This window comes from Bombus bifarius, unplaced genomic scaffold (assembly GCF_011952205.1).
Source record: "Bombus bifarius isolate JDL3187 unplaced genomic scaffold, Bbif_JDL3187 scf7180000008218, whole genome shotgun sequence".
Taxonomy (NCBI): domain Eukaryota; kingdom Metazoa; phylum Arthropoda; class Insecta; order Hymenoptera; family Apidae; genus Bombus; species Bombus bifarius.
The window spans coordinates 697,083-723,464 of NW_022884519.1; the positions used below are offsets into that span (position 1 = coordinate 697,083).

Sequence of the window (26,382 nt, forward strand, 5' to 3'; positions counted from 1 at the left end):
TGCATTGGGGGCACATTATCCTCCTTGATGCTGAAGATCGTGCCTTCCTTGATGCCGTGGTCGGCCTTGCTCAATTTATTGTGACTGGTCAACTCATTCAGGTATTCCCGATGCCAGCGATTCTAGAAATGCTGTTTCAGTTGGTAAATGTGTTATCGTCTGAAGAGCCGGTTGAGTGGACTGTCCCTGAAATCTCGCTCTCGCAGGTTCATTAATGAATCGCCAATGAGGAAGTGGCTGAGAATGAGGATCAGGAGGTCACTTGGACCAGAGGATTTTGGAGTCAGCGGTTTTGAATGCAGAATGGCTACAATTTCAACGATGAGTACTTTATTTTGCCAGTTTTCCTGTTATGAAGTTCATGCTAGAGCACTGCTCCACGATATAGCGCTGTATAATGAGTTGGATGCTAATGGCTTAATTGGTTCAGTTGTCATTGGAATCGTCGATCGTCGACATCACTATTTACGCGTTCGTAGATGGCTGGAGGATGGTCCTGTAGACAAGCCCCTTCGTGACGTCTTCGACCTGTGTTTCGTTGTAGATTTCCGATGACCAGTCGGTGATGAGGATGTCGAAGAGGGTCTCGAGGATCGACTGTTCGACGAAGAGAAGGTTTGGCTGGATGTAACGGAACGAGACTTTGAGTGGCGTTTGTCCTTATGCAGCATCGTGTTATGCCATTGTCCACACGTACGACATGGTCCTGCGTAACAATCTACCATAGAGTGCCCCTCTCTCAGGCAATTGGTGCATAAGGATGCCGCTTTGACGTCTTTAAGGCGCTCGCTAACGGATTTCGCCTTGAAAGTATCACATCCCCAAATCTTGTGCGGTCCTCGGCAGATGGGGCATGTCTGTCTTGTCACTCTGTATGTAGAGACCAATTTCAAGTTGTATACCAGTTTCCGAAGGAAGTTCAGTAGATGAGCATAGTGAGGCACTTCCTTGTCAGATAACGTGAGTTGCCACTTTTGCACGGTCTTTGCTGGTAATTTTGAACTGATCAGACTGATAATTATCGTATTTAAATTGATTGGCTCTCCTAAATTGTTCAATGAGTGGAGATTTTGTTCGACCGTGTCAACTAACTGCCTCAAGGCCATTGGAGATGGTTCAGTTACTTTTGGAAAATTAACGATTGCGAGGCTGTGGCGAAAAGCGATGTGTCGTGGAGACTCGAACCTCTTCTTGCAAGGGTCAGTAGCGTCGCTGTTATTTGCGTTGACAAGATGGTCACTGTTATCTGCTATCGAGGAGAGAGTGTTATTGGACGAACATTTCGCAGGAAATCCGCTGCCTGTGGGTGTCGATGGGGTTGATGGTTTCCTGCTTTCTATGAGATTCCTTATTCGAGCAGCCAGGGATATGTAATAGCCAAACGCTTCGCGCTCCTCAGTATTCTCTTCTTCGTCGAGGTCGTATAATTCCTCCTGGACGAGTCGGAATTGTTTCCACTCGTACTCGAGTTGGGCTTTATATCTTTTTAAAGCACCAATTTTATAATTGTTGGACTGTTGGTAATCGTCAATGTCTTTCGTTATGAACTTGATGTTGTCGAGATGCTGATTGCGTTTTTGTTGCAGGCAGTCGATGTTTGATGCGGTCGCCATGCTTTTGACGGGTGTTGTGCAAGGAACAGGAATTGGCGAAACACTTTAAAGAGCTTAGCTTGCTGCGAGATTTCGTCGTTCTTGGAACTTGCTATCTTGAAGACTGTGCACGTGTATCTGAAGGACCAAAAATGTTCGATCGATCGCGAAGAAGCTCGCCAACGAAACACGTCAAAGATGTGGTTGTACCGACGATAACACTTGGTTAACAAATTAAAATATGCACTTTAGTCCAACAATCTCTTCTCGTAGAACATAAGTTTTAGTGATAATAGTTAAAACGTCGACTGATGGTCAACAAATTGAGATGCTGATTGGTCAAGAAACCTGAAGCAACTAAATTCCTGTGACGACGGTCACGACTAGTTATGGATGTGTCTAAGACCACCGGATAAGCGGATTTGTCAATGGCAATTTTCAGGAGGAAAGCGAGGGCAACGGTTATCCTTGCTAATTGGCTAGGAAAAAAAGGTAAGTTGGTAAGGAAGGGTGCTACATGCCTCACAAAGAAGGTCGCTAGTGGAAGGCATCATACGTGAGAGAAACCAAATTTCCCGTACTTTACATTTGTACTTTACAATTTGTCCAGCTGGACATTTGGTAAATTTTTCTAACTTAATTGCTAGATAACATGTGGATGATGGCTACCCCCAGCGGGATATCATTTTCGAGTTTGGCTATTTTATTTCTTTAGTGGGATCAGTGGGGTAGGGTTTTCTTTTTAGTCTTCTTTCTATGGGGGACTTTCCTTGAGACATGCTTTGTATCTTAGATTTTTAAAATAGTGGAAAAGAAATCTGAGAAAATGATCAATTCAGAGTGAAAGGAACTACCAATATAATTTTTTTTTATTATTTAATTTGTACTTTACAATTTGTCCAGCTGGACATTTGGTAAATTTTTCTAGCTTTATTGCTAAATAATAAAAAGTGAATGTCTACCCCTAGTGGAATACCATCTTCGAATTTGTCTATTTTATTTCTTTAGTGAGGTCAGTGAGGTGTTTTATTTTTAATCTTCTTTCTATGAGAGTTTCTATGCGATGTATTTTTCTGCGTAGTTGCCAATTTCTTCTTTAACCGTTGACTATTGTTCTTAGTATCTTCGATTGTAGCGAGTCTAGTTTATTTATGTGCCTCATTGCTGCTGTCCCCCATAATGGTATTCCGTACGTCCAAATTTGTTTTATTATCGTTTTGTATATTTGTAATTTATTTCCTATGCTAAGTTTAGAATTTCGACTAGTTAGCCAGTACATCTGTCTTCTTGTTATCCATATTTTGTCTATAATTGATTTACTATGTTGTTCCCATGTAAGTTGTATGTTAAGTGAAGTACTCGGTATTTAACTTGCCTTGTTTGTGTTATGTGAGTACCGCTCAATTGGATATTTTCAATTTTCTTTCCCTATTGTTGGTTTTAGACGGTCGTATATTATTTTCTCTAGAATTTTGGAAAACGCAGGAAGTAATGGCATTGGCCTGTAAGATGCTATAGTATAATATACAGATCTACAGTACTATATTGGAGTACCTGAGAAGTGAGAACAAAAGCAGTCAGAAGTTAATTGCTAGGACCAGATGTAGGAATTTAAGAAACTTTAACAGGTATTGATTAGGAAATTGCTAGCAGAGGTACGTATTATTTGAGAACAGTAAGATTATAAATAGAAAGAGGAAAGAGAAGTGTAATATAGAAAACGTATTATGTGACAGGAATGACGAGAAGATAGTTGACTGGATAGTTGACTGGACATTCCGTGACCTTGACACTGTAACTAATAAATACATATAAATAAATATATATGTCGGAGATGAAAGGAAAACCGGAGCCTTCCCTATGCAATTTTGAGGAAGCCTTCTAATGCTTTAGCCTAGATTTTATCATAACTGTAATTAAGCAATTGTTATCTGTAATTGTTTGACATTTGTGAAAAGCAAAAATGGGTTCGAGGTGACAACTGGTCGCTGAACGTAGCCACGGTCGCGGGATAAACGTTTTGCCTGATGAAGGTGTGGATCGGTTGTATTGTTCTCCCTAGAAATCACATAGAATTGTACTTTAGAGATGCTGATATAATGGGACACGTTGTATTTGGAATCAATCTCCAGACAGAAATTGCCTAGTATCGGCGTTTGGATCTTTCTCGATGTTTCCAAAGAGTATACAACAAACTTTTGACAGATATTGCCTAGCAACAACGATTGGAACCTTCTCGATGTTTCCAGCGAGAATATAACAAACAAATGCAGTCGTATAGCGAAAAAGATTTTCATCAGATTCGTGCGATCGCCTTGGAAAGTGATACATCAAGTAATTTACCGAGTGATTCAGCAAACGTATTTTTGTGTTATAAAATTATTTAAAGTTATCCCGTTGACCGTGGATTCGTTTGAACCCCGGAACATTGTTAATAGCGTAAATTAAATTCATTATTTGTAAAATCTATCAATCGTTAATTTCATTATTCGTTAAATTTATTACTCGTAAGATATATTATTCGTTTCTCTTATTGTTCGATAAAACTTATTATTCTTTAATCTAATTATTAATTTAACTTATCATTTGTTAATCAATCATATCATTTATAAAATTCATTATTCATAATATTTTGTAAAATCTTGTTTATTCGTGTAAATATATTCTCTGTTTTGTAAAACAATGGCTAATTCAAATGAAGAAACATTATGCGACTTAAATCCTAATGATAACCCGACATATATATACATATATAAAAGATTCACGTCTGAGATGGCACATTGTGCACTTCTACATTATTATAACAATAATAAACGTTCTGCAACACTATATTTTGTTATTATTAAACACAACATGCCTAGTCTATGGAAACGTTAATATTACTCGACGTAAATGAAATTTTGTAAAATGTGAATGTGAATAACTTTAAGCGAATCGTTTATTGAACTATTACGTTTTAAATTCTGGAATATAGAATTATATATTGTGTATATAGAATTATATATTATAGCATCATTTTATAGTTATTCACCCAACAGATCTCACAAAGGACATAACCTAACAAACACGATGATGGTACCCCACTGGGGGTAGCCACCCACATGATATATTAGTATACCGCTATAATACTTTACCAAATGTCCTACTGGACAAATTGTAAAATTTAAATAAATAAATAATAAAAAAAAAAATTTTATAGTTATTCGCCCAACAGATCTCACAAAGGACATAACCTAACAAACACGATAATGGTACCCCGCTGGGGGTAGCCACCCACATGATATATTAGTATACCGCTATAATACTTTACCAAATGTCTGGACAAATTGTAAAATTTAAATAAATAAATAAAAAAAAAATTTTATAGCTATTGTATAGTTAATGTCGATTCACAGTTTGTAGTATTCAAAATCGTGAAGAACTCGGTATTTGGCTATCACGTTTAATTGGTGAATCTGTCAATGTAACGCCCTTTACAATTTTAATGTTAAATATGTAGTATCTTGTAAGTCTCAACATTTTGAACAATTTTTTCCTGAGCATATAACCGGCGGTCGGTCTTAGTTTACGAGTTATATGAAAAACTATCTCGCGACTTAGTTTTTAAGCTGAGTTGAAGCGATTAAGCAAACAAATGCTGACCTTGCGAGGTGACGTGTTAAGGCTACTTCGTAATTGCTGTGCTAAGCCGTGTCTTGTTTTGCTCTGTGTATTCTACTGTTACCAACCTAGTTTTCTCGGACTGTTTTATATTCTTGTGAATAAGTGTCCTATTGAACTCTATTACACCTATAACGATTGCTGTATTAGATTGTGGATTAGTGATAGTGACAAACCTGTGACTTGTGTATCTTGTGGAATTAGTTTCTATCCAGGCTCTTTATGCTTGATGAGATCTGGTCACTCTTAGACAATTCTTTATCATCATTATTCGATCGTCTACAGGCCTCTCCTCATGCTGCTTTATCCGAGATTAATACTAAACTTGATCTCTTCACCATAAGAATGAATCAAGGAAATCAAAGACTCAGCAGTCGCAAAATTAGATAATATTTCTATTTACTGAACTGTTCTGAGAGTTCCGATACTGGAATTTAAACTATTGTCGGCTTCGTCCTTTGTGGAGACATGTAAATACGAAAAACTGTATATGAAAATTCAGAAGAGAAAAAGGTTCAACAAGTTCAACCTTCTTCTATTTAACATTAACGAACCTGTTTTGCCTATGCCAGATGCGAATCTGAAGGTGGTGGAAGTTTTCAAAGTGGAATTGGTAAGTTCTTCTTTCATGGCTTCACATGGCCAATTCTGTTAATATTACCAAGTACGTATGTTTGTTATAATTATCTATTATTATTGTTTTTATCATTCTATATGTACGTATAGTGGTAATGGAATTAACATGAAAGAAAGACATTTAAAATGTCCTCTTTCTATATTAATAACAATCATAGCTACTTGTTTGTAGGTTTGTAGTCCATCTAGCTGAAAGTAAACTACCATGATTAAATTAACTGAGAAAAATAACGATATAAGAAATTAGGGAAAGATTGCCAAATTTTCTTCTATGACAAAATTATAAACAAATATATTTCCATAAAAAAAATCTACCTGATTTTGTAAAACTACATATTTATATATCCAAACATTATTACGATTTAAGATAAAAATAAAATCACTATAATGCAACATGAAAACATGTGTAACAATTACAGAAATCTTCTTTATCGATATATGCCTCATGTGAATTATTAAACTCTGATTTTTTTGTAAACAGCGAGATGCAACGCAAGTTATAAACATGTGGTCGATAAACTTACTTTGTTGAAATACATATATGCATGGTGTATCTGTAAAAGAAACTTTTAAAGATATTTTATGATTTTGAAATTATTTAGTTTACTAGTAAAAACCGCTGTAGCTTTGTTCACTCGTCTATTTCTTTATTTGTATGTGTCTTACCTCTTAAGCCTCCGAGAAATATTTGCGCGATACATATCGTGACTCCATCTAGCACGCAATTGCCTATCAAACGTCTCCCCTCTCTATCGGCACACATGCATTTACACATGACTGTTGTTTAGTTCTCACTAATACTTCTTTCATAAATACTTTATCAAATGGCCGCCGTTTGTGAATAAAAGACGCTAAAATTAGTATCAAATTCCTAAGTTGGTATGACATTCGCGTTGGGCTACGAAGGTCCATAAGGTAATTTGTCTATTCTCATATTTCGTCTGTCGATAATATAGTAGTATTATAGGTTGCAGATTCAAGATCATACTGCGTTACAAATCCTAACAAATAGATCAAAGTGGTATGGTAACAACCGATTTATAAAACACAACTTCCGACATTAACCTCTTAGGCATTATGCGCCATCTTATATTACGACGCGCTACTATAATAACTCACTCTATTGACTTATATGCTCACCGTTTTTTAAACTAAATGATCATTTTCATTTGTCTTGCTTCATACTTCTTTTGCCCTCACATCGTTCTATAACAGTGTTAACAATATACAGACAGAATATATAATCTTCGTTTTTGATACACCAACGTCAGGTATCAATCGTTGCTTTTCGTTAATATAAATATACCATTACTAGATGCGCTTTCTAACATGCCGATCCGTATCTTTATGATTTTTTAGAATCTTCAACCTCAAATTGTCGCTTCAAAATAGGAAACGAAGAGCAATTTGAAAAACTATCGCGCTATGAGTGTAAAAATTGTGACGTGGGTCCATGTGTTCATGATAAGTAAGGTACGTTGCAATTAAAATAAATTTTAACGAAAATCATGCTTGAGGTCAATTTTACACGAACTTTCTTTACAAATCTCCATCGATCCAGAGGTGTAAAATCGCCATACAGTGGTTTTGTACTTACTTCTTACAAGCCTTGTAAATATTTAATTTGGAAATTGTGATTTTGTTAAATTCTTTTGTTTGAAATAGTAATACATATTTAATAATACTTCATAATTAATATTCTTTCTTTAGTCACTGAGTAATAATAATGGTTTAGATCATATTCTTTAACACAGACGAATATATCCCATTCTTAATGCATGTTCTTTAGCTTCAATGCTTTCACCGAAGGATAGCATTAAATACAAAATCTTAACTTATCGGTCGCAGCGTTCTATGGTCGTCACTTTGTAAACCTCAACTCCCGACATTAAGGGTCTTACCCGCTTCAGGAAGGAGATTTCCTCTTTGACTTACCAGTGATACAAAATTTTACAAATAGATAGTTGTTCCCAGACTAGTGCTGCGCCATGCGGCTAAGTGGTGAGCTTAACAAACATTAGCATATACAAGAACCTACAAAATTAGGGATCTGCTCTGTAATAATAACAATATAATACAATATTATAAGATAAGATAAGAATATAATATTAATAAGTTTCTCCCCGCTGTAATTCTAATCTAATCCTTCGCTTTTATACATCATTCGAATTTTGTATTGAACATAATTTTAAATAATTATGCATAATATTTGCTATATTTCATAAAATGTTTAGAAAAATATTGTAAAGGGGAGTGTTAAATTTCTTAATTTTTAATTTTTATTATTATGCAAAATTCTCGTTAAGCTTTGTGTGATGGAATAGGTTCTTTTCTAATAATCTGACGTTGATCGATAAAAATAGCGGTTTATTGTGTACTATCATTTTGAACAGCATTCATCAGTACAGTTAAAATGTTATTCATTATTGTACGTACACTGAATAGTATATAAATATCGATTTATACCAATAATTTTAAAAGACTAATTTATATGAGTCAATCTTTATAAACATTTAATATCGTTAACATAAGATTTGGCACATTGAACATTTACCTAATATGATTTTTCTAAACAAATAGTGAGACCTTTCACGCTTGTGTAAGTATAATTATCTATTTTGCTCCATATTTCGTAATACTTTATATTTCATACTTTATAATAATGTGCTATTAATAATTTAAATATATTTGATTCCTCGAATCTAGATTTTAATAATATAAACAAAATAGAAAGAATAATTATTGCATTATATAACACAAAAGTTTTGAGCTAATATATCACATATCAAAATCCATATATAAATTATTTTCTCTCTATCCATTCTCTTTTTCTTCCACGCACGCTCACGCACGCACGCAAAACACGCACACACACACGCATTTTTTTCATTGAGATGATCGAGTCACATATTCTTGATTAATAATTTTAATATTTCATGACAATTAATGTTATTAAGAATATAAAAATATGTTAATATAATATTGTTATAATTTCATAGTATGGTTGTACTATCAAGTAATACCTGTTATTACTTACAAAACCTTGGTTATGAAAATTATTTAATTCAAGAAAACTTAACATTTTTGCAAAAGCTTGCAAAGAATTTTTTTTAAATAAAATACTAAATAATAAGTAACAAAATTTACCAGTCTCTTATTTCATAAGTAGTTTGTTACATTGTTATATGACACTTACATAAGCGTAAAATGGCCTCCTATTCTAGACACGATTGTATATCACATGTAGGATCACAACACTGTTACGATTTGCATTTGCAGATAGATTGATTATATATCAGTTACAAAGAGTTTTTGTTAAACATTCAATAGTAGGGCACTTTAAACTTGAATTGTTATTACTATTAATTATCAATTGGTGCAATAGATGTAGAATAAAATCTTCTTATTTATGAGTAATTTGTCTACTAATACAATATTTTTTTATATACAGATATCAGGTATTTCTTTTAGGAAGCAGTAGCTCTTTTCTAGAGATTCATTATTCCATTAAATTGTAAAATATTTTGCTTACGATTAAAATAAAAGGAACTGAAACATTATCAAAATAGTGTGTTTAAAAACTAATCTAATCTGAAAAATAGAAACATTTTTCAATCAAGATATATTCTTTAGAAGAATATTTCCTGTGTAAAATTTCTCTTTAGAAATGTAGTATATGTACTTTTATATATAAGTTATTAGAACACACATTCATGTTTGAGACAACATACTGATCTATTGCTATATTCATTTAAAGAATATTTTAACTGTCTTTTATCTCTTTTTGCTTTTGCTATCAATTACATTTAAATTTATATTATATTTTTGTGATTATTTGTTCTTTTCTTCTTCATTATAATATTATGAACAAATAAGATTTCCTTATTTGAATTTTGAATAATTGTAAAACTGTAAATATATTTCTATAAGATTTAGAATATAAACTCAAATAAAATATAATGTTTTAAAAATATTCATTTTGGCATTTCAATTCATAATTCTCAACTTAACAGTATATTGCTTTATATATAAGGATTATTACCTCTTTTCACATGTATGTTATAATTAGGATAACTGCCTAGATATTGATGTCGTGGGCTTACTGATGGTTGTTTTGTAATACTCGCCATTGCCCAACCCATGATTAGTTCCAAACCTCTGCACAAAGTTTGATATATAAACCACGGCCATGGTCTGGGATATTGTGTGACGATTAGTTGCATACCATGTTTTGTAGTCTCGGCTAAGAGACCTATATTAAAAAAAAGATTTGTAGTTTTTTACAAAAATTTTCCTTTTCTCAAAAATCAAATTTGTTATTTAGCATTTAATACATTTATGCTAGTAATCTTGTATTTTATATTAAATTACCGTATGGCCCAAAAATACGTGCTACATCTGTAATGCATAAAATGATTCCTAAAACCGCAGTTGCATATGTTACATTTAATACTTTTCGAATTTGCGATCTCCTAACTGCCGCTGTATTTTCTTCCAACATATGTAAAGGCGTATCGGATTTAGTCCTATTGACATACGCAATATGATTTAATATTGAATGAAGCGTAAAATCGCTATTCTGAAAAAAAAGTATTCAACCTTGTAAAATGATATAACAAAAGTTAATTTTTGAGGCAAACATTAAAGTGAAATAAAAATACCCCAACTTTTCCGTCGACTTTAGTATTTTCGGGAAGCAAATTAGTTTCGACCGTTATATCTTCAACATCTTCTTTCTCCTTTTCATTTTTCCAAGATAAATTTTTCTTCCGTAATTTTCCATCATCATCTTTATCTTTACTTTTTTCTGTCATTAGAGCTGCTTTTTCACTACAATCTGGTTGATCCGAATCAGATTCAGATTTTTCTTGTATCTCTATTTTTTCAGGAACTATGCTACGGCCGTGAGTTGGACTTCTGCTCAAGCTTCTAATACTAATATCACTACTTCGGCGATTTAAATCCAGTGGTTTGACTTGAACAAATTCCGAATTACGTCGAAAGGAAATATCTGAATTTCTACGTATCTCAGTTCGGGGAGTAAAACCGCTAACATCAGAATTACGTCTTGAACCTAAAATATAAATGAAATATAATTGAAATAAAAGAGTATTTATACTAGGATTGATAACCAATGTGTGTACGTGTGTTATTGTTAGGTTTTATTTACCTGTAGGACTTAGGTCCACGACTTTTGGCAATTTATGAAGATCGGTCGGAGGTAACATTCGCCTAGGTGTTCTATTCCCAAAATCGCTATTCCTTTTTAATTTAGCAGCAAATTGAGAACTTCTATTCTTTTCATGTGAAAAATCAGAACATCGTCTTAAATCTCTAATATTTCCTAAAGGTGTCACATTTTCAGAATATCTTCGAGACATCTTGTCCGGAGATCGTCTTCTATCAATCTCGGGTGAATGTTTAGGACTAAAGTCAGAATTGCGTCGACATTCCGATGTGAAACCATCCTCTTCATTTATAAATCTAACACTACACTCTGAATTTCTACGAGAGGATCTAGACGCGTCACTGTTTCGTCTACTAGCTACTGAACTTCTACGGCTTGGACTAGATACTGTTATTATAGGTAAATTTGTCGCTGATGGCGTAGGTGTCGGGGGTCTAACATATACTTCTGGTACAGTCGACTTGGGAATTGTTTTGTCATCTTGGGATGGCATACTTTTACAAGGTGATTTGTCACATTCTTTTTGAACCTGTTCCTCTTTTTCTGTTATTTTCATAGGTTGATCTATGATATTAAAATAAAAGAAGTTTAAATATTAAATATTAAATATTAAAAATATATTGCTTCTATACCTATACTTTTTCATTTCTCTTTTACCTTTAGGATTTTTGTCCAAATCATTTGTAAGGGTTGCAGGTTCTGTTATTTCAGCATCTTTAATTTTGGGATTGAGCAAAGTAGGTACTAAGGCAGTGGCAACAGATGATGCCAAGTTATTATAAGGAGCTAACATTGCCAGTTGCATAATACCTAAAACAACACTTAATATGAAATATTTAAATAGTTGTTTAATACCTATATTATCAATATAAGGTACTAAAAAAAGTTCGTGTGAATTCCTAGAACAAAATACAAATATTCTGTGTCTTTTGTAACATAATTTTATTTAACAATATAATCACCATTTATCACTTTTGTGCATTTCTTCGTTGTAAAAGCTTCGATTTCTATTTGCAAAAAATGAACTAATTACTGATTTGACCACGGCATCATTTTTAAAATTACTATTTGCAAATTTAACATTGATCAAAATAGATGATACAGGAGACAGATCTGGCTTGTAAGGAGGATGCGGTAGAAACTTCTATCCATTCCTTATTTTTTGGTGAGTTGAAAGAAGAACGAGGTCATGCGTTATTGTGTACATCTTCCCTGTTTCCGAATGTCGGATGAATTTTTTTTAATTGTATACCAACTACATAGATCAAACTTTTTGCTGATACGAACTTTATGCATTATATTATACAAATTACTGACCGAAATTTAATATCAATTCATTGGTAACCGAAAAAACTACACGAACCTTTTCGGGTATCTAATAATAACATTACATCTTATAATATAATATAATATCTACTGTAATATATATATTACAATAGATACATATTATTAATACTTATTAATTAATTATATAAAGTCTTATTTTTTACGATAATTTTAAATAAACTGAAGTTAGCTTATAGAAACAAACCTTTTTGATGTGTATTAGAATTGTCTCTCATTAACATACTACTTGGCACAGATTGCAGTAAATGAATTATCTTATATCCTGCATGTAGAAATGTTAAGTACAATAAAATACTCCAGATAAGGAACACTGTTTGGACCACATATTTTGCTATATAACAATTATGGGAGGTAAGAGCAACGTCACTAGCAATTACAAAAAAAAAGTGTCCTGTTATGATTAAACTGAGACAAGATTCTTTTTGAATCTTCTCTGGTCCAAATTTAAGCTGGAAATATATTTTACTATATATTAAATCAGTTTTGTTTAATGTTCAATTTTTTCTAGAACACTAAAATTACCTGAGTTAATTGCAGAAAAGCCAGTTGTATGAGACTAAAGGCAGATGTTACACATGGAAATCCAACATCCCAAATAATGGAACCAATTATTTTGGGCATAATATTTTTAAAATTATATGGATCTATGAAGAGGCATGCTGCTCTTGATGCTCCAAGTATACATAAAAACATATTAATTGTGGACATAAAAGGCCGACTTGATATAAGAGACCTAAAAGAAAATACAATATTTTTCAATACATTTGTAGTTCTGTATATCTGGAATAAGATATAATTTCATACCTTAAGTGTAGAATAGATAAAAATGTGTAAAATGCAAGTACAAAGAAGAGGCAGGCAAAACCATATGTATGTAAAAGAAAAATCCATTTTAGCTCTTGATGTATTGATGTGATTGATGGAGTAATGATTAGTAATTTGTCTAAAATTGAAGGTGTTGACAAATTTGAAACACAATTTTGCCCAGGTATTGGTGTTGATAATGATATATTTATACCTATAGGTAAAGTAAAAGTGATTAAACAATTATAAGATATAAGTTGAGGGATAATTATAAAATTGATCCTTTTTTTCTTATTATGTCCCAGTGTTTAATTACATCTGTTATGGAGAATTACTTTCACATATACGTATTTTTTATCATAATGTGAAACAATTAATAACAGTAATAAAAAAAACAAAGGGAAAAAATATCAAAATATAAGAAGCAACTGACCACGGGTCCAATTAGTCAGCTTATCCATAATCTTTGGATTGAAATTCACAGCACATCACTAACTTTTTTCTAATACTTAAATCCTGTTAACACACAATCGAATTTTTTTTTATTCGAACGAGCAACTTATCGCAACAACGGATTTTGAAATGTGACTGCAGCAACAGGCTTTGCTTATAGTGTAGTCCGATTAGCACCCCTTCTCCAATTCGCGGATACCTACAGTCCCATCCGTTTCTCTCACCCTCTTGCTAGAAATATTGATTTTGCACAAAGGATGATTGGAGGGAGAATTCAGACTATCCTGAGCTTTACGCTTGTCCATTGTTCTTTAGAATATAAATAGAACATTACTAAATTTATCAAATTAATTCTGTTTTATTATTTATTATTATCTCTTGTTGCAATCATGCATATAGCATTTCGATACCTAAAAACTTCGCATTTTTCAATTATAAATTGTCCTAAAACGTAAAATTGTCCTTTTCCTTCTTAAAAATTTTTTTGACTTAAGTTGATCGGAAATTCTATAAAATAAAAATTTGGTCCTTGCTTTTAGGATATCTTAAAACTTTCACAATTGTTTATTATTAACAATTGTAATTATGATATCAATTTTTGATTTTTATATACATATTCCTATATTACACATATCTAATATAACGATACATCGTTAATGAAAATTTATTTGAATCTAATATTACAAATTATCCATAGTAGAATCTATACTATTGTACATAATGGACAATGATGCAAGCTAACTGTATATGTATTTAGATTCAAATGTCCTACACTTGATTAAACGAATCTTTCCGATTATTGCTATTATAAAATGCTTATGAAACACATTAACAAACGCGTGACAAACAGGTAATCGTAAATTTATTATTTTGTACACATATAAATACATACATTGAAATATTGTAATATCTGATGCGGACCATTCATTAATGTTTAGAAGTATTGAGTTAAAACAAATTTACCAAAGGTATTAACTATTATGAAAGAATTTTAGCTTAAATTTTTCTAGTAGTATAAAAAAACTTAGTAATATAAAGTTAATGATTAAATTAAAAAATAGCATTAAGCATTAAACAATTCTTTATTAGAATATTACATTTACATTGTATTTTCTTCAACTGAATTTATTTCTTAGATATTTTATTACACATTATAAGCTTATTTACTTTAATAATAAACTTTTAGATATAGTAAAACGGTAAATACATTTTCTGCCTGTGTACATATGGTAATGGATTATGATGAAAAGTATGTTATGACCTTATGTATGTAATAATATGTTATAGAAGTTAATGAAGTTGACATGCTCTAACTGCAATTAATTGCAAAAGAATAAATAGGGGGCTCAAAACTTCTGAATATTCTAAAGGACTTTGTCCTGATAGCTTTCTACACAGGAGATATTTAAAAACAAATATTAAGATCAACAATATGAGACTCCATAATCCTCTTAAAACAGCAGCTTTGACCATTCCTTCCATATGCATTCTTATGAAAATAATTGCACAAAAATAAGCATTCAGACCATCAGCAACAAAAAGTGGTGAGAATACTATCCACCATCCTGTATTGCCCAGGAAATAATTTTCGTCCAATCTGAGAGCTAGTAACACTGAGAAAATTGTTAATGAAACTAAATTTATCCACATTTCAAAAATGGTCAGTCCCAACCAATGTTCTAATTCATTTAAAGTAAATATCATTTTAAAGCAATGAAAAATATCTAATTATAGTATCTAAAAATTATGAAATATCTAATTATCAATTTGATCTTATGTTTTCATTTATTATATTATCAGTTGTCTTTTGTTACTTATTGTAAATTGTTTTTACTAAAGAATCTTGAGTATTTTTTAGAAAGTTATATTTTATTCTTTATATTTAAGGGTACGTAGTGAAAATTTTCGAAACACTCGAATATGTACTGCTGAGTTTTTTCGATTAATTATTTCATAACCTGCGTTATCATTAACAGGTTCAAAATCATCTGGAATAAATAAAAAATTATTTTAATATAATGTGTAATATTATAAATATGGTTTATATCTTTTATATGTAATATTTATATACCAATAATAGATATCGTAGAAGTCTTGACTTCTAATTCTATGCTATCATAATGATTCTTCTTTAATTGTAGAGCCAAGCTACATGCTCTTTGTACAGCAGCACCAAGACCATGAATAATCACTTCGGAGGTACCATTATTTAAGTGTTTTTCACATCTTTTTAATTGAGCCTTATATTATGGAAATATAAAAAAACAATTAAAATTAAAGAAAATGATTGTCTTACAATTATTATTTCACTGATGATTTACATAACTGTATAAGGAACTATATGCACTTGTATTTAATATAAAACTTCAGATGTATAAATTCAACAAATGGAATAAATTCTATAATTGCATATTTATGTTTTGGTCAGTAGATAACATAATAAGAAATTTCGTGATAAAATCTGTAGGAATGAGACTTTATTCTTGTACTTATTAACAATTAACAATTAACAGTGTTAAAAGTAAAGGTTATACGTTCATGCTAAAAATTACCTTAAAGTTTGTGCTATTAGTAATATATATATCGTTATTCCTCCGTTTCTTCTTTGTATCAAAAGGTTGTCTCTTCTTAATAATATAATCAGAAGATAATAATTTTTTACGTTTCACTGTAGGATTATTTCTCTTTCTTGGAAAGTTCACTTTTAACTTGGAACATTCGTGTATATCGGCCATTCTGATAAATACTACACGCGACTTTCTGTTGATTTTTTATTTGTAAAAGAAGAATTCAATTAATAAAAATCTTTTTTTGATTAAATAAGAAAAGACTATTAAACTGACTATGTAGACATTCAGGAGTAATTTTACTTATTAGATCAGTTATGAAAAAGAATTATAACCTTGAAAAGCAACGGCATCGATTGATGGGCGTTTTGAGTGCGATTTAGTGCATCGTACCGGAAAGAAGTGACAGTCTTTAACCTAACGTGAAATACGAGATTTATACACTATGAAAGAACCAGAAGTGGACCCGAAAAATATTATAAAAAGCAGAGAACTCCTTTACAGGCTTATGATCAGGTTACGTATTTCTGCTTTTGCACATATATAAATTATTTTTTAGTCATCTGAAGTAGTGAAAGTAATAGTTTTCTAAAATTACTTTATTAAACTTATTTGCGATTTGCAAGTACTTCAATATAATTCTTTTTAAATAAATTGAAATTTATTAATAATGTATAATAAATATTTTAGCCAACTGTTCTATGATGGACACCAGACATTGGCGGTACAGCTGTCAAATATAATTCAAGCAGAACCTCCATGCCCTCCATCCGATCGTTTACTTCATTTAATGTTGATTGGTCTAGCTCATGAACCTGATCGTTCTAAAAAGGACACGAGTAACTTATCTTCTTTCACATCGACTTTTGATAACACTTTGGGACCTGGTCTAGATTTAGAATTTGAAACAGAAGCTCAAACTCAAGCACCAGAACCTGCACAATATGAGACTGCCTATGTAACTTCCCACAAAGGAAACTGCAGAGCTGGAGCATTTTCTGCAGATGGTCAGTTGATAGCAACTGGATCAGTCGATGCATCAATTAAAATTTTAGATGTGGATAGAATGCTAGCTAAATCTGCACCAGATGAAATGGCACCTGGTGATCAAACAGGTGGTCATCCAGTTATAAGGACATTGTATGATCATTTAGAAGAAGTGACATGTCTGGAATTTCACCCAAGAGAGCCTATTCTTGTATCTGGGAGCAGAGACTTTTCTATTAAGCTGTTTGATTTCAGCAAAGCCAGTGTTAAAAAGGCATTCAGAACTATTACAGATGCAGATCAGATACGATGTTTATCTTTTCATCCTACTGGCGATTTTTTAGTTGTTGGAACCAATCATCCAGTAGTCAGGTTATACGATGTTAATACAGCACAGTGCTTTGTCTGTAGCATACCAAGTCATCAACATACTGCTGGAATAACTAGTATTAAGTATTCTCCCGATGCAAAAACTTATGCATCAGCTGGTAAAGATGGAAGTATCAAATTATGGGATGGTGTATCAAACCGATGTATAAATACTTTTGTGAAAGCACATGATGGCTATGAAGTATGTTCAGTGACTTTTACGAGAAATGGAAAGGTTCGTATTAAAAATGTATACTTGTTATGTAATAAATTTGTGCATTAATACATAATCTTATAATTCTGAATTTCAGTATTTACTGTCATCAGGGAAAGATTCTTTGATAAAATTATGGGAACTGTCTACTAGCAGATGTCTAATAGCATATACAGGTGCTGGAACTACAGGTAAAATACCAAAACATTAAGTGCATCCAAAGTATATACAAAAAAGTTAAATTAATTCTTTCTTTGTTGTGTAAAATTATATTGTATATGTATTGTGATTAATTGATGGTTTTTAATAGGCAAACAAGAACATAAAGCTCAAGCTATTTTTAATCACACTGAAGACTATGTAATGTTTCCCGATGAAGCGACAACATCATTATGTGCATGGAATTCTCGAAATGCATCTAGGAAACAGTTACTATCATTAGGACATAATGGTCCAGTAAGACTGATTGTCCATTCTCCAACCGCTCCAGCATTCTTAACATGCAGTGATGATTTTAGAGCAAGATTTTGGTTTAGAAGAATGCCCACTCATTAGATTGGAATTTAAAGAATCAATACCCATCTTGAACATAACAAATTTAAGTTTGGTAACATTTACTGTAGCTTTTGATATGATTAGCAGAATAATAATCGTTGAAACGTTGAGAAAGAAGTATCGGATTGCGAATGATATCCAAAAAATTTTGTACAAACAATCTTAAATGATCAAATGATTACTTGCTGCGCCCTGAAGCGACAAACGTTTATTCATTTAGCGTATGTTATACCTAATTTTATATCAAATGTACTTATTCATTTCATTTTGCTCTTTTGAAGTAAAAAAGACGACAATTTTCACCGATGTCAGTGTTACGAATAGACGAATTCACATAAATGACGCAATAGTTTATGCGTCTATTAAATTATCGATTATAAAAATTGAAAATTCTTTATTTTTCATGTTTACAGATAAGTAGTGCATCAAAAAGAAATGTATTACGTTATACGAGCAAATGTATTCCGGTAAAATATTCGGAAGTATGCATATGGAATGCATGCTAGCAGTGCATTTTGTATTACCTTTCGCTTTTCGATAATAACGCCGGAAATTCAGTAACCAAGTATTTTCGTCGTGTTAAAAAAAAAAGTTATATAATGGATTTTATCGATAAGATCGAAAAGAATATCAGCAGATAAATTAACAGTTACGGATGATGAAGAATAACAAAGTAAAAGTTACATGAATGAATTTAAAATGTTCCATGCGTTATGCGTCGCTACGTGTCAAATTACTCGGTTAATCGCAAGGCGGCGCTCTGAACTCCCGCTCTGCGTTTGACGATGTATCACGTGACCCACGCTAACCGCCATCTTTGCTTATCGTATAAACAGTGCGACCGGGTCCAGCACGAATTCTTGTTGAGAAATTGTGGTTTTTCCAGTGTTTTTGAGTGATTCAGTTGCGAAGAAATGTCGGAGATCAAGGCGGAGAGCAAGAACGATAACAATATCGAGGATGTGTCAAAGGTAAGCAGAGGGAAGCACGAGAAATATCTTCATCAAGCCGAGTTTTCATGCTAAGGCGGCGTGTTGCGCCCCTGAAATACGAAGAGACGCTCGTTCTCTCGAAAATTCGATAGAATAGCTTGTGCTACGATAAAGAAATGTCGTTTGAAAAGTGATTACGTGAGACACGAAGCTATACAGCTAAAATGCACGGACGCTTTATACCGCGTAGCTACAGGCTCAGTGATTTTTCAAAGCTGCGCCGTTTGTCCTTCATTAGCAAAGATGGTGGATGTTTTTTATTTGTAACTCTCGTGACGAAGGGAGTCGCTGGTTAATGGCAATAAGCCTGTACAAAAAAAGGCGGGAAATAGATTTTGATTCTAAGACTGTCTGTCATACAGCTTTCTACGAAAACTCGCTCTCATTTAGGAACATTGTTCGAGACTACGACACTAGAAATACATATCGACTTGGCAAAATGGCGGGAAACTTAAATAAACCTGCTATGTATTCTCATATAGTTCAACGGTTCTTGATAATCTTATCACGGGTGTAATTATCATCACGTTTATGCGTTTTTCTGTTAGTTCGACATAATCCTTAAATCGTTTACCATTTAATTTGTTTTCACTATTTTATGTTAAGTTATGATTACAATTATGAGACGATGAATTTTTATATATTTCATCGAATCTTCTTAAAATGCAGCAATTATTTATTTTCAGGATCATTCAGCAGAGGAGAAACCCAGCCCAACGAAAAATAAACGAGGAGGCACGAAAAGACTCTCTACACTAGAAAGATTGGCTCAAGAAGGAGAGCGAGTCACAAAGGTGCGTTCTGTCTTTTTTTCTTCGTTTATACCTTCCTTTCTTTATTCTTTTCTATTTATGTATTTTCCTTATTTTCTTAAAATTAGATTACACGATGAGAATTAGGTTTGACCAAAAATTTGTAAATGTTCCCAAAATTCAAAGAATCAAGATTTCATCCCTTTATTACTTCCCTCTATTTAGTCTGCCCGTAAATATTGTTTGTCTACGTGAGGAAAAGGGTGTTAAGAGTGGGGATACAAAGGGCTGGAGTAGGGGCAAGGGGAATTCTCTCAGGTGGGGGAGGGAGACAGAGAATTTCCCGCTAATACACGTCGTAACCGCCAATTATGAAGTCATTCATATTTTTCAGATTGAATAGTTGATTCTTTGTTGTTACTTTAATTATTGATATACAGGGTGGTTGGTAACTGGTGGTACAAGCGGAAAGGGGGTGATTGATTTCTAAAAAGAAGTCGAAAATATAGAATAAAAATTTTTCGTTTGAGGCTTTGTTTTCGAGAAAATCGCCTTTGAATTTTCGCTCGGTACGTGTGCACTTTATCACGTCTCGTTATAACGAATCTCACTGTAGATCGTTGTCTTGATTTACGTTATGTTGATAAACACTTCCAATGTGACCGAAGTGTTTTCCTACCTATTAACTTACTATCCGACTTTTATCACTATCCACTATCAGTACCTATTAGTCTACCATCATGTCTACATACAGCAATCGGGAATATACGGACATGATACTTTCGTTAGGTGCGTGTGGTGTTAACGCATCAGCCGCAGCTGATCATTACAGACACCGGTATCCCAATCGTCGACATCCTGACAGACGTGTTATTCAAAGAGCAGAACAAACCCTCAGCGAATATGGTTCTTTTGAAAAACTTAGACGACATGTATATGTAGTATTATGTCTTTTCACATTTCTGTGTTTGATCTCACTTTTACGTTATAGTTGTAGTAAGGATATGTACAAATAACATGAATTTTTATATTATTTCGCTAGAGTAAAAATTAATAGGTATAGACTAAATTACAAAAAGAAATCATGTTATTGTTTAATTGTGCGGGTAGTAGAGTACGCTGTGCATTTTACTCATATTTTAAAATTTTCGTTATTGTTGTAAGAAGCAGATTTGTTGTAAGATACTATTTGGACTATGCTGCATTCAGAGTTATGATTAATAGTGGGTGATCTCCTATTGCAGGATTTGAATGCATCTGTTGGAGAAGTTGAAGGGAGGAGACGCACACGTAGTTCAGCACGAGGCCTAACCTCATCAACACCTGTGCCATCTCCACCTAAAAAAGAGAAGAGGGATACATCAACAAAAGGCACTGGTCGTGGGCGCGGGCGTCCTAAACGGCAAGAGAAAAATAATGACAATAATACAGATGAAGAAGCAGCTAACAATAAAAGCGAAAAGCATTCTGAGGAAGAATCTATGAAAATGGACGTGGATGAACACAAAGAGGAAACAGAAAAATTGGCGGACAGCGAGGATAAGAGTGTTGCGAAAACTGAAAGTAAAGAGGCTTCTGAAAAGACGCTTGACTCTAATTTCAAGGAGGAAAAAGTTACAGAAGAATCGGAAAGCTTCGCAGAAGAAAGCAAGAGTTCTAGTGTCAGTGAAGAGAAAAAGGAGGAAGACATAAAGGATAGCTCGGATTCGAGTCAAGATGCAACAGACACAACAACAGAGGCACCACCTTCATCTTCATCAGAGTCTCAAAATCCTTCTAATGCTACTACTACAGAAGAAAATAAGGAATAACCTCCTTTCGTCTGTTTACCAACTTCATGTAAGCACTTTTTTTTACAATTGATTCTTTGACTCGTCATTAGAATTGGTTAGACTTTGGTTGAATAAAGTGGAAAGGAATGAGAATGTATGAGTGTTACAAGAAAAATATATAACTATTTTCATGTATTTACACTCCTGAACTTTTATGGATGTGCAAATAACTGTAATTATTGCTAACGAATATAAAAATGTGCATTAATTATAAGTATATAATTTCATAACTATATGTGTTATCGTTAATCATGACATATGAGACAGGAGATATATTGTTTTTCCATGCATTCTCAGTCTTTTCGATTAGTATAAGAGTACATAGTATAAAATTATTTAACAACACGAAGTATGAATGGTATAAAACTTGTATAGATTTTTATAAATTTTAATAATGTCAGTACATGATTAGAAAGCAAATTGAATCATAGAGAGCATTGTCAAAACGTAATTATAGCTTGTTTAAAAGCAAAGAATTTGTTATAAAATATTGCTTTTACTGTAGCAGGTACCAGGGCGGCGCACACATTGGGGTTACAAAGCCAGTCCCCTCGTCTATTTTAACAAATTGACACCTTCTTGCCGATCGTTATTCTAATCAGCGTACACGAGTATTATTTTCCTTTTTAATTCGCAGACGAAATATTGAGATATGTTTTTGCTATACATTCATTGCCAGGATAAATATATGTTTAATTAATGTATTAAATGGTATTGAGTGTACCATAGAGTAGTTGTTCTAATGTACTTTTACTTCGGTAAAGAGTAAAATTACTCGTGCACTGATTAGTTTACGATGCAAAAACAAGGTGTAGAGCGTACGTTGTTCATGTACAATGATAATATTATTGTAAAATATATTTAATATGGACTTACATAGACAAGTTGTTTTCAAATCAGAGCTGAGGCCGGAGTCTTTAAACACCAGTCTTCAATTCAGATCTGATATGGAAGTAGCTAAAATTAATTCGTACATAGTAAATTACTGTAATACCTTATCTTATATAAATAATGACTGAATGAAATGGAATATATGAGAATTATGGTGAAACGATTTCTCTTTTTTCATGGTATGCAGAAATAAATTTTCTGAGAAACGCGTCGTGACGTGATATCAATTCTCCTTCCTCGTACATTGTTACTAATAACAACCGGTTTTTCGATTTTTCATATTTTCAGTTTCCTTTGTATTTAGCAACTAACACTTTAATAGGATATGCTTTCTTTCTATCGTTCAAATTGAAAAAGGAAGAAAATGAAAAGCAACAAAAATATTGTATAATAAATTTATGCATATGTATTTTTTATAGTAGAATTTCTGTAATGAATGTAAATCTTTTTATTAAGCACCGTTTTCTTTTCATTTAATGGTCCAATATTAAATATGTTGATATTATTGTGTATTTGAACGGTTGTGAATGTACAGATAGATTATATAATTCATTGAACTATATATAATTAAAAGGTCTACAGGTTTTAACGAAATACAGAAATGGAATGATAAATCTAATCGTTAAACGCTCGAACGTTCGAACATGTGTGCAATTAAAGAAGCAGTTTGTTTTGATCGCGCTTACATATCTTTTAGATCACGCGAATGTAAAATAACTTTATCCTTCTCCTTTTCCTTGATATTTGTTGCAAAATTTTCGGATAAATTCTGAAATAGTTTATCGAGTTTATTTCTAACTCAAGCGTTATTCAGATAATTGACAGAGTTTGTAAACAAAGAAAGAAAAAGAAAAAAGGTAGAAAAGAAAATGGTTTTAGCTAAGTTGCTTGCTTCTGATAATTGTATTGTAAGGGAAAATAGGATTTGCCATTCCATGTATTTTTTCTTTTTCTTGTAAGTAGCACGACGAGACAAAGCGTCGCTTTTCGCGAGAGATTAAAATCAAATGCGATACGCGTGTATATAGTTAAGGTTAAGCTTCGTGTGTGGCAATTGATCTTATCTTCGACGTGGTAGCGTGAAGGATTGGAACGACATGTGTCAGCGTGAACATCTGTTATAGAAAATATAGAAAGTCTAGCTGAAACATATTTTTTACTAATTCAGTTAAACACTAATCTTTATGATACATATTACGTTATAAATTAGAACATTTAGTCCTTTTTACGAGAGAGAGAGAGTAAACGGTACATTTATTTTATCTATACATAAGTATGTAAATGATTAGCATTTATGAGAAAAAGTGTCTACGAGGTTCGATATTAGAATTTTTACGATACGTATGTGTATATATACATAAACATATACATACGCATATATATATTATATATATTTACTATTTTAGCTGTGTATTATTCTTGTTATAAATTAGAGAATTCTTATCAGCCTGAACCTTATACTTCAACTCTTATAAAGAATAGCTAAAGGAAGTTCTTTTTCGGTTTGAGAAATTCAAGAGAATCATATTTTTACATGAATAACTCGCGGTGAACGATAATCAGTTGAGAAAAATAGATTATTGAAAACTTAAGTTTAATATTTGTCATTCTCGGTAGTCGACACCAATAGACGTTTTCATATTACTGTACATTTATTGTGCTTTGATCATATTTGGGTAGTTCAATTCGAAACGATGTGCGCGAGTATGTGTAAAATTTAATCGTTTGATACAATCTGTACTACAATTTGACGAACACTTAACAAATTTGCAATTCGAAAAGAAAGAAAAACCATCAAAAATATATCCATCGAAATGTGATGTGTCAGATCTTGCAGATATCTTAGAGAAGCTAAGAGAAGAAGAGAAATAATTAAAAAAGTCGTTATCGATAAATCTATTTGTGAACAGATATAAGATGAGATATAAAAACGGAATATGCTTTGCTTAATAGACGTGGTATACAAGTTACACGAACAATATGTTCGTCTTCGTCGTGGAGAAATTTATAGCGTCTCTATAAATGGAATTTAGAGATTTTCGTAGATAAATTATATTTAAATTGAACAATCGTTTCAAAGCTGGATCTGTAAATATTAATAGAAATCAGGATGGAAAGACAATGATTTTGTACAATCAGTATATTAGTTTTGATAAAATTCGATATCTTTTTTAAAAGTATTTTACGAGTGTATAAATATTTCTCACAAACGTTAAATATTGCCTATAAAAACGGAGAAAAGATTATCATGACAAATAAACAAATTTTAAGCATACTCACGTTATCGTATCGTTCGATGTTGAATACAGTTCTTGCTACCGTAATTATCAACAGTCAACAATGTCGATTTCACTATTTAATCGATTGCGTTTAGTCAGCAGATGGCGAGATCGCAGCGCTTTACAAATACCGCGAATTTAAAAGCGAAAGAAAGAAAAATGCGTGCAGAACCAATAATTCGGATTATTCACAGAATTTGTTTAAAAAGAATAAACTCTAAAACAGATTGTAATAACGGAAAAGAAAAATTGAATATATCTTAAAAGGAAACGAAGCAAAAAAAGAAAGAGGAAAGAGTTATCATGCTTGTTTTCGTTTAATAGTAAAAATTCTATTTATATCCAAACAAGAACTACAAAAACATGATTGTTATCATCAGTTACTATAGAGAAATTTACACGAACAACAATTTTTTAACCATTGTTATTTTTTTAATTAAGTTGCAAAATCATTTAAAAAGTTCTACAAGAAGAGAATTGGTATCGGGTGTTCATGGCAAGTAATCTACGATTCGACGAAACGAAGGAAATCTTTTGTTGTTTTGTTATCTCTTTATTCGTTGTGCTTATTCCTAAGTGTAATACGAATTTCGTGTTTAACCGGATTATTCATCGTTCGTACTCCATTTTTTTGGTACATACATACATACAGTATTGGCACAGCCTTTAAACAGAATTACTTTTTAAAGATTAGACTTAAACGACTTGAATCTTTTTAAGAAGTTAAAAGGATTAGTTTATTAGAAGATGCGTAAATTTTTTTTTTCTAAATTGCAGTTGATTGGAAGTGCGAAGAAAATAATAGAGATCACTTTTTACTAACATTCTTATTTGGGCCTGTAATGAAAATTTAAGTGACATATTATGAAAGGTTACGCCATCTATACATACACATGTTGAAAATTTCATCGAAATCGGTTAATATAGAAATAAGCAATAGGCATCAAAAAATGAACAACAATGTAGATTTATTTCAGATATAGGCTTAAAGTCGCAGTTTTAACCGTTTGCAGGTTATAGCAACGTTAACCGATTTCGATGACATTTTTAGCACATATATAATTAACATAAATCTATAAAGTATACTTTTTAAATTTTCATTACAGACTCAGATAAACAAGTTGCAAAAAGTGACCTTTACTATTTTTTTCAAAAATTTTTTATGCATCATCTAGTAAACTAGTCCTTTTACTTCTAAAAAAGATTTAAATGGTTTGGCCTAATTTTTAGAAAGTTATTTTGTTTTAAACAGTGTTTCGATGTT

The 26,382-nt window shown here is 32.3% G+C and overlaps 4 protein-coding genes and 1 long non-coding RNA gene across 6 annotated transcripts; 2 read left to right on the forward strand and 3 right to left on the reverse strand.

The window, feature by feature from the left end:
* Nucleotides 1–9,802: 9,802 nt before the first annotated feature.
* On the reverse strand, nucleotides 9,803–13,911 carry LOC117211182. The gene is made up of 9 exons (XM_033454849.1): nucleotides 13,661–13,911; nucleotides 13,228–13,441; nucleotides 12,946–13,156; nucleotides 12,608–12,872; nucleotides 11,734–11,886; nucleotides 11,059–11,640; nucleotides 10,550–10,962; nucleotides 10,260–10,467; nucleotides 9,803–10,140 (listed from the first exon to the last, which is right to left on the reverse strand). The coding sequence occupies exons 1-9, from the start codon at nucleotides 13,686–13,688 to the stop codon at nucleotides 9,911–9,913; spliced, it is 2,304 nt and encodes a 767-aa protein (XP_033310740.1). The 5' UTR covers nucleotides 13,689–13,911; the 3' UTR covers nucleotides 9,803–9,910.
* An 832-nt stretch (nucleotides 13,912–14,743) lies between these two features.
* On the reverse strand, nucleotides 14,744–16,724 carry LOC117211188 (transmembrane protein 203). 2 transcript variants are annotated; one of them, XM_033454856.1, is made up of 4 exons: nucleotides 16,583–16,724; nucleotides 16,233–16,440; nucleotides 15,752–15,920; nucleotides 15,447–15,668 (listed from the first exon to the last, which is right to left on the reverse strand). In XM_033454856.1, exons 2-4 carry the CDS (start codon nucleotides 16,413–16,415, stop codon nucleotides 15,550–15,552), a joined length of 471 nt encoding a protein of 156 aa, XP_033310747.1. In that variant the 5' UTR covers nucleotides 16,416–16,440; nucleotides 16,583–16,724; the 3' UTR covers nucleotides 15,447–15,549. The 2 variants fall into 2 exon arrangements, with proteins under 2 accessions (XP_033310749.1, XP_033310747.1); XM_033454858.1 differs by lacking the exons at nucleotides 16,233–16,440; nucleotides 16,583–16,724 and having other exon boundaries at nucleotides 14,744–15,668; nucleotides 15,752–15,893.
* On the forward strand, nucleotides 16,623–18,755 carry LOC117211183 (cleavage stimulation factor subunit 1). Its single transcript, XM_033454850.1, has 4 exons — nucleotides 16,623–16,763; nucleotides 16,938–17,838; nucleotides 17,915–18,008; nucleotides 18,128–18,755. The coding sequence occupies exons 1-4, from the start codon at nucleotides 16,693–16,695 to the stop codon at nucleotides 18,370–18,372; spliced, it is 1,311 nt and encodes a 436-aa protein (XP_033310741.1). The 5' UTR covers nucleotides 16,623–16,692; the 3' UTR covers nucleotides 18,373–18,755.
* A 397-nt stretch (nucleotides 18,756–19,152) lies between these two features.
* LOC117211187 (myoneurin-like) lies at nucleotides 19,153–22,827 on the forward strand. The gene is made up of 4 exons (XM_033454855.1): nucleotides 19,153–19,343; nucleotides 20,051–20,158; nucleotides 21,361–21,955; nucleotides 22,454–22,827. The coding sequence occupies exons 1-3, from the start codon at nucleotides 19,287–19,289 to the stop codon at nucleotides 21,925–21,927; spliced, it is 732 nt and encodes a 243-aa protein (XP_033310746.1). The 5' UTR covers nucleotides 19,153–19,286; the 3' UTR covers nucleotides 21,928–21,955; nucleotides 22,454–22,827.
* LOC117211189 lies at nucleotides 21,061–25,336 on the reverse strand. The gene is made up of 2 exons (XR_004488217.1): nucleotides 25,120–25,336; nucleotides 21,061–21,454 (listed from the first exon to the last, which is right to left on the reverse strand). It is a non-coding gene; the product is annotated as an uncharacterized LOC117211189 (long non-coding RNA).
* Nucleotides 25,337–26,382: the final 1,046 nt, after the last annotated feature.